The sequence below is a fragment of the Nicotiana sylvestris genome, chromosome 6 (genome assembly GCF_000393655.2).
Source record: "Nicotiana sylvestris chromosome 6, ASM39365v2, whole genome shotgun sequence".
NCBI classification, from domain to species: domain Eukaryota; kingdom Viridiplantae; phylum Streptophyta; class Magnoliopsida; order Solanales; family Solanaceae; genus Nicotiana; species Nicotiana sylvestris.
The window spans coordinates 156,408,415-156,417,475 of record NC_091062.1 but is presented as its reverse complement, the minus strand read 5'-3'; the positions used below and the strand labels follow the sequence as shown (position 1 = coordinate 156,417,475).

The 9,061-nt window shown below is 40.7% G+C and overlaps 1 protein-coding gene across 1 annotated transcript; it reads left to right on the top strand.

Annotated features, from left to right (window-relative positions):
* The first annotated feature begins 922 nt into the window (after positions 1-922).
* LOC138871524 (uncharacterized) lies at positions 923-1,982 on the top strand. Its single transcript, XM_070149405.1, has 3 exons — positions 923-1,222; positions 1,502-1,794; positions 1,940-1,982. The coding sequence occupies exons 1-3, from the start codon at positions 923-925 to the stop codon at positions 1,980-1,982; spliced, it is 636 nt and encodes a 211-aa protein (XP_070005506.1).
* Positions 1,983-9,061: the final 7,079 nt, after the last annotated feature.

The window sequence follows — 9,061 nt, the reverse complement described above, 5'->3', positions numbered from 1 at the left end:
GGGACCTCAACCGGGCCAGTCCCAAAGACGACTTCCCCTTGCCAAACATACATATTCTAATTAACAATTGCGCCAAGCACGAGCTGCAGTTGTTTGTTGATTGTTTTGCTAGGTATCATCGGATCTAGATGGATGAAGAAGATGTTGAGAAAACGGCATTCATTATGCCGTGGGGAATGTATTGTTACACGATGATGCCGTTTAGATTAAAGAATGTTGGGTCCACCTACATGAGGGCCATGATATGATACACAAGGAGATCGAGGTATATGTAGATGACGTCATCATCAAGTCCAAGAAATCCACTAATCACATGGAAGATTTGAGGAAGTTCTTCAATAGACTAAGAAGGTACAATTTGAAGCTGAATCTCACAAAATGTGCATTCGAGGTTCCTGCCGGAAAACTACTTGGGTTCATTGTGAGTTGCCGAGGAATAGAACTGGACCCGTCAAAGGTCAAAGCCATTCAAGAGTTTCCACCACCAAAGAACAAGAAGGACATAATGAGTTTCTTGGGAAGACTCAACTACATCAGCCGGTTCATAGCTCAATCTATTGTCATCTGTGAGCCAATCTTTAAGATGTTGAAGAAGGACGCCGCTGCCAAATGGACTGATGACTGTCAAAAAGCCTTCAACAGAATCAAGGAGTACCTGTCCACACTGCCAATCTTGGTCCCGCTCGAGCCAGGTAGACCTCTATTGCTCTACCTTGTAGTATTGGATGGAGCATTCGGTTGTGTTCTGGGACAACATGATGAAACGGGAAGGAAGGAGCAGGCCATCTATTATCTCAGCAAGAAGTTCACCCCATACGAGGCCCGGTATTCTCTGTTGGAATGCACCTATTGTGCTCTGACTTGGGTAGCTCAAAAGTTAAGGCATTATTTCTAGGCCTATACTACGTATCTCATATCAAGGATGGATCTGTTGAAGTACATCTTTCAGAAGCCCATGCTCACTGGCAAGCTAGCCAAGTGGCAAATCTTGCTGAGTGAATTCAACATTGTCTACGTGACTCAGAAAGCGGTCAAGGGACAGGCTTTGGCAGATCATCTTGCTGAGAATCCCGTGGACGGAGAATACGAATCCTTAAAGACGTATTTTCCCGACGAGGAGGTATCCTTCATAAGAGAAGACATTGAAGAATCTTATGATGGTTGGAGAATGTTTTTCGATGGAGTAGCAAATTTCAAAGGAGTTGGCATAGGAGCAGTTCTAGTATCAGAAACTGGTTAGCATTATCCGGTGTTTGCCAAACTCAGGTTCCCGTGCACCAACAACATGGCCGAGTACGAAGCCTGCATCTTGGGACTCAAGATGGCCATTGACATGAACATCCAAGAGTTGCTAGTAATCGGGGATTCAGACTTGCTTATACATCAGGTCCGAGAAAAATGGGCAACCAAGAACTCCAAGATACGCCCTTATCTGTATCATGTACAGGAGTTGAGAAAGAGATTCACAAAGACAGAATTCTAGCATGTTCCCAGAGTCCAGAATGAGTTTGTTGATGCATTGGCTACCCTGTCCTCTATGATACAACATCCAGATAAGAACTTCAATGATCATATTCCGGTGAAGATTCATGATCAGCCAGCCTACTTTGCTCATGTCGAGGAAGAAGCGGACAGAAAACCTTGGTTTCATGATATCAAGGAATACCTGGCAAAAGGAGAATACCCAGAGCTTGACAATACCACTCAGAAGCGCACACTTTGGAGGTTATCTAACAGTTCCTTCCACAACGGAGGAATCCTGTATAGGAGGACTCCTGATTTGGGATTATTAAGGTGTGTCAACGCAAGGGAAGCATCCAGGCTACTAGAGGAAATCCATGTTGAGACCTGCGGTCCACATATGAACGGTTTTGTCATAGCTAAGAAGATACTCCGGGTTGGTTATTTTTGGATGACTATGGAAATGGACTGCGTCCAGTATATCCGAAAATGCCATCGCTGTCAGATACATGCAGACATGATAAAGGTGCCCACAAATGAGCTTAATGCAACAAGCTCGCCATGGTCGTTCGCCACTTAGGGACTGGATGTCATCGGACCTATCGAGCCCACCGCATCAAACGGGAACAGGTTCATTCTAGTGGCAATTGATTATTTCACCAAATGGGTTAAAGCAACATCATACAAAGTAGTGACTAAGAAAGTTGTGGCGGAATTTGTCCATGACCGCATCATTTGTCGATTCGGGATCCCAGAATCAATCATTACTGATGATGGTTCCAATCTGAACAGTGACTTGATGAAGACCATGTGTGAAACCTTCAAGATCAAACACAAGAATTCTACAACTTACAGACCTCAGATGAACGGAGCCGTAGAAGCTGCCAACAAGAATATCAAGAAGATACTAAGGAAAATGATAGAGAAGCATAAGCAGTGCCACGAGAAGCTCTCATTTGCTTTATTGGGATACCGCACTACAGTCCGCACATGAACTGGGGCAATTCCCTACATGTTGGTATATGGTATAGAAGCAGTCATACCCTCTGAGGTAGAAATTCCTTCCTTAAGGATCATACAGGAAGTAGAGCTCGATAACGCAGAATAGGTGAAGAGTCGTTACGAGCAACTAGCTCTTATAGACGGAAAGAGAATGAATGCAGTTTGTCATGGTCAGCTCTATCAGAACAGAATGTCCAGAGCCTTCAAAAAAAGAGTCAAGCCGAGACAATTCGCAATGGGGCAGCTGGTGTTAAAGAAAATTTTTCCGCATGAAGAGGAAGCGAAAGGGAAATTCTCTCCCAACTGGCAGGGTCCGTACATGGTTCACCGGGTTCTGACAGTAGGAGCCCTCATTCTTGCAGAAATGGACGGAGAAGTATGGCCAAAGCCGATCAATTCAGACGCAGTCAAGCGATACTATGTGTAACCTTTATGCTTTCTTTATGATGCAATTTGAACTACGCCTGACCCGATTAAGAGGGGATACGTAGGCAGCCCTATGGGTTCGGTCACAATTCAATAAAATTTCCATTTTCCCCGCTATTGGAAACTAGGTCAGAATTTTGAGGAGGACCCTCAAAATTCCGAAGTCGATTCCAGCCATTTATCATTAACAGCCGTCAGGAGCAGCAACCCGGTAAACTGGGGCAGAATTTTGAGGAGGATCCTCAAAATTCCGGAGCAAGCGAAGTTGCAATGTTTTGAACCACGTTGCAGTCATCGGTTCATCTAAAGAAAATTATTCTTAATTATGCACTTATATTATGCTTTTACTAAATCATGCATGTCTGTTACCAAAATTGCTTTGTTTAGCAACGCTACCCCAATGATACACACAGTATCACCGAAACATAGCCGAGCAGGTCAAGCAAAGTCAGCGGGGATACGAACTAACCTTTCCCTTTTACAAAACTCACAATTTTTCTTTGCAGGCACCTGAGTTGGAAAATCATCGAATATACTATACACTCATACTGATCAGGAATACAACTCTCAGAACCGTCACCTACTCACAGTTGTTGTACGCATACAATATCCCCAGCAGCCACAATATCGAAATCAGATATCAGCTAAGAAAACTCTACTGCCACCTGCCTTTTACTTCTTGCATAAGGCTACCATTCTGCCTTCCGAGACTAAGCTTTGTCTCCATCTGCATTATTTGCATTGCATAAGGCTACCATTCTGCCTTCCGAGACTAAGCACTGTCTCAATCTGCATTCTTTGCATTGCATAAGGCTACCATTCTGCCTTCCGAGACTAAGCACTGTCTCCATCTGCATTCTTTGCATTGCATAAGGCTACCATTCTGCCTTCTGAGACTAAGCTCTATCTCCATCTGCATTCTTTGCATTGCATAAGGCTACCATTCTGCCTTCCGAGGTTAAGCTCTACCTCCATCTGCATTTCGCCTGCGTTGCATGAGGCTACCATTCTGCCTTCCGAGGTTAAGCTCTACCTCCATCTGCATTTCGCCACATTGCATAAGGCTATCATTCTGCCTTCCGAGACTAAGCTCTGTCTCCATCTACATTCTCCGCATTGCATAAGGCTACCATTCTGCCTTTCGAGGTTAAGCTCTACCTCCATCTGCATTTCGTTGCATCGCATAAGGCTACCATTTTGCCTTTCGAGACTAAGCCTTGTCTCCACCTACATGGCTGAAATATCGCCACTTTATTTATGTGTTGCATGGCTGAAAGATTGCCACCTTCATCTACATCTTGCACGACTGAAATATCGCCACTTTATTTTTCTTGCATGGCTGAGATATCGCCACTTTCTATCTTGCATCGGCTGAAATACTGCCACCTCATTTACATTTTTTGCATGGCTGAAATATCGCCATTTTCTATTTACATCTTGCATCAGCTGAAATAGCGCCACCGCGTTTACATTTTTTGCATTGGCTGAAAGATCGCCTCCTTCTTCATCTCATGGGCTGAAAGATCGCCAAATTGTCAGAAGGCATCATTGTTCGGAGGCACCATTTTCATAGCCCGAGAACGCCATGCCATGGCCTGAGGATCCCATTTTATCTTCTGCATATCATTATTCAAAGGCATCATAGCTCGGAGGCATCATCTTCATAGCCCGAGAGCATCATTTCATGTCCTGCAAATCTTTTATTATACGCTTCATGGCCCAAGACATCATGGTCTGAGGACATCATCTTAACCGTCCAAAGACAACATTCATAGTCTAACGGAACTTGCATCACGTTTAAAATTATGCACAATATATGTTCGTATTGCTCATTTGCAGGTAAACCGGCTAGCAATGACCGTCTCAGCAGGAGTGATCTCGCTCTAGTTCCCGCAGCCCGGATTAGACCTTAACTATCCTTCCTGACCTGAATACCGCGTCTGTTCTTGTAAAACCTCCGTCAGTATATTCCGCCAATGGATCCTGAACTACATATGGCTTGATTCCTGTAAGACCAGGGATATGTAGACAGCTCAGGAACCAGAGCACGATCAAATTCTTCAAACCATCTCGTACGGTCAAAATTGACCATCACATCATTACCCGACAACTCTTTCATCCTTCCCGGGTAAAGAGGGGCAGCTGTTGATACCCAATTTTTTCCCTATGTATTTTTCATATACAAAATACTTTCAAAATAACATATGTACGCATATATAAGCATGCCCAAGTATTTTAGTATTTTTCACAATTTTTAAAGATTTTTTTAATCAATTTATTGCTCATTTTAGCATTATTAAAACCAATAATTATTCCCAAAATTATCATTTTGGTGGATAATTTATTTTATTTCTCATATTTATACCAAAATATAGTTAAGGTAATTTTTATTTATTTTTAAAAATTTAATTGGTATTTTTAAAGCTAAATTGCATATAATTACAATTCTAGCCTACTTTAAGATTTAATAGCATTTTTATAATTATAAAATTGGTTCCAACATTTTTAAATCAATATTTATATATTATTAACCGATCCAGTACTCTTAATTTACTTTCAAAATCATTTTACTATTTTTTATAAAATAAAAAGGGAAAAACTGGCTATTTAAAATCTTGCCCATTTTTATTTCAATCCTTGCCAAATTGACCCCCCGAATTGACCCAATTTTGAAACTCAATTGGACCGGCCCAATTCTAATCTAACCCGACCCCCGACCCAACCAATTAACCCGCCTGGCCCTTTCTTTCAATCCAGGTCGTTGATCATTTAGATCAACAGCCACGATTACCCCTTACCTTTTTTAATTCACTAACCCTACCCTAATCCGCTCATTTCCATCTCTCAGCCGCCTTTGAATACTCTCCCTCTCTCAAACTCACTCGAAGGTTCCTAAAACCCTAGCGTCTCTCTCCCCTTCAACCGCAATCTCACTGGAACCCATGGCTTCTCAGGACATGGATGACCTGTACTCACCCTCCTCCACCATTAAACCCTGGGTGTTCAAAGTTTCGAGGTCTGACCTCGATGGTGTCCTTTCAGATCTCTACAGATCCAAGGTTCTATGGCCTCTCCGGCCTGGCTCCGGCGTATTCAAGCATCAGAAGCCTATTTCTGACCTCTCTGACTCAAGATCGGACCTTCTTCCAAGCCTTTCTCATTTCTAGGGTTTCTCTGAAACCCTAAGCTATTCGAGGTTTTCTCTAGTTGTTTTCTTATATCTATGCTATGTTTGTGCTCTACTTGAGTTCTTAAACGTTTTCCCTAATTTTCTTTCAAAAATTACTTCTCTTCGATTTAGGGTCTCTAAAAAGGCTTAATATGTTTTCTGACTCCTCTTCTTCTCCTCTTTGTGTGAATCTGTTTATGCTACATTTTTATGTTCTCTTTTCTACCTCGCATGTCCTTCTCCTGTGTTATTATGTTTGCCTTATTTTGCATGTCCTTCTATTGTGCTCTGTTCTTTCTTCTACTGGTTTCTATATCATACTTTCACATGTTTATCTTATGTGTTCGTTTACCCTATGTTCCTTTACTGTATTTTCTACTAAGCTTTTAGGTCTTTAGTTGCCTTCTTCTGGATTTTGTTTGAGTTCTTTGTTAAACATGTTTCCTCTACTATTCACTTAAGTGCTATACTATCTCGTTTCTCTTCTGAAACTTGTTTAAGTTCCAAGCTTTCTTAAAACGTGTTCTTTATGCTTCAAATTAGTTCTTCATTCTGTTTGCCTTGAACCTGCTATTTTATCTGTTTGTTTTCACATGAATCCCTGAAAGAGACCTCTGAGCCTGTTTCAATTATTTGTCTTCTCTTCTCTGTATCTGACTCGAGTTGAAAACCCTGGGATTTGGGGGTGTTTTGGCGAGTTTGATGTTGTGTTTTGGACTAGGGTTCTATTTGGGTCCCTGGACACTCTCAAACTCATTCTGAGTCTATGTACTGGATTTGAGCCTCTTTGTTATAACCCGGAACTCTTCTATACTATGCTTTTTTGCATGATAGTTCTTTCTTGTTCGATATGTCTGTATGCTTTATATATGAGGAATTTTGCCTTCAAAAGGTTTTGTCAATTTGTGATTAATTCGGAATTCCTCTTAATAAGGTTTGATTGATTGTTACTAATTTTCCTTAAGTAAAACCCTTTCCTCATCTTTCCTGACTTGGTTCATTCGAACAAAGCCTGCAATTTTGATTTTACTGGCTGTAGAGTGATAGCCTTTCCTTATTTGCACGAACCATGTACCACTGGATTTTTGCCTTAAATAACTTCTGTGTATTTACCCTTCTTTTGCTACTTTGGAAAAGATTTTGATCAAACTCTTTCCTTAATTATCTTGCCCGTTTGAAATCAGAATCCCTTAATTGAAGGGAGACCTTATGTGATTGATTTCGAAACTATTTTCTTACCTTTTCTTACTTGCTTTCTGCACTATAAAGGGCACGACCCTTCTGCACTTTTACACACTTCCAATTCAATACTCTTTATAACCTTGAGTTCAATACTCTGACAACACTTATTGAACACCTTCAATTTCAATACTCCTACATTCTCAATTTAACACTCTACTCTCTTCTGAAATCTTCTAGGTGTGTGTTTGCAATTTGGCTTTACTACTGCTCTTCTCTTCTTATTTCCCTGAAACTGGTATGTTCTAATTTAACTTTCAGCTTCATCCCTATGTGTTTGCTTTACAGTTTTAACAATCTTGTCTACTTTGTTGTTCATGTTCTGTATCGAATATGTTGTCTCTTTGCATCTGTTGCTGTGTGAATTCCCCATACCCTTATTCCCTTCTATGTGTTTGAGTTAAAGTTCAAAGCATGGCAACATCCAAATTGTTGCTCATGTCTGGACTTGATCCTTTAATGGATCCTAACTCCCAAACAATGTGGCTAACAGGCTGGTTGGGGTGTGCCAGCACTTCCAATTGCTGGGTACGACCACCAGCCTGTCTTGGCTTTCCCCAAAATCTCCTCTATGCACTTGCACTCTCTCTTAGATTCTAAATTCTGCCCCCTTCCTATGAGCCTTGCTTTGGGACCTTGAGCTCCCTCTAAACTTGGACATTTGAGAGCTGGCCCTTCCACACTGCACGATAATCCAATTCTGCAATATATTTGGGTGTAAGCACTGCCCGGAGTCTACTTGATACTCTTAGGGAACTCTGACACATCCCAAATAAGAGAAAGGCTTTGAAATTTGATCTTTGGAGTCGGTTTACTTCATGATTTAGACAGAAGTCTGAATAAGGCTCTCCTTGGTTGGGATTTTTAGCTTTCTGATGTAATTTTATTTTACTTTTCTTTATTCATTATGGGCTGTAATAATTTGTAATAACTTATGGGGTTTTAGTGAAAGGGGAGGGTCACTCATGTATGCATAAGGGTAGATATCATGTTCATAGGTATTTACTGCTACAATCATGTCCTGTTTTCACTTCTGCATTTTTCATATAGAAATCATGTTTACAAGTCCTGCACTTCTGCATTTTTTCATATAGAAACCATGCCTACAGGTTCTGCATTTTATATAAAAATCCTCTTGTCTATAGGTTCTGCATTTCATACGTAGATACCATGTCTATAGCCTCTGCATTTCATACATAGATACCATGTCTATAAGTTTCTGCGCTTCTACCTATCACCTAGAGAACATATCTATAGAGTTTCCTGAATTCTGCATATGCATCTATCACTAGGCAAATGCATTTATAGGCTTAAATAATAAAAATCAGCGTTTTAAACACCATGCCTATAGGATTTCTGCATTTTCGTAAAGGTTAAACTCAATAACGCTTAGAAAGCATGTCTATAGGAGTAACCAGCTGATCTGAATCGTTTACAAGTCTAAAATCAGTAGTAACGTTACTCAATGTCTGTAGAACTTATGTTTTCTATAATCAACAGGCCTTCTTCTTGTAAAAATCAGTACACTTCTGCATTATTAGATGTCATGCCTGTAGGTTTCACTTAGGCAAGCTATAAGGTAAAATTAGCTAATTGAATCAGACTCTGTTAATTCCAATTAGCAGGAAAGTCTGATTCCGATTTCTTATCAGAAATGTGTAATAGACCAGTCTGCCTCCTTATCGTTTAAGTTTAATTTAGACCATAACCAGTATCTGCAAGACATGTTAAACAATCTGTCTTTAAGTGAGGAGGCCCATCTGA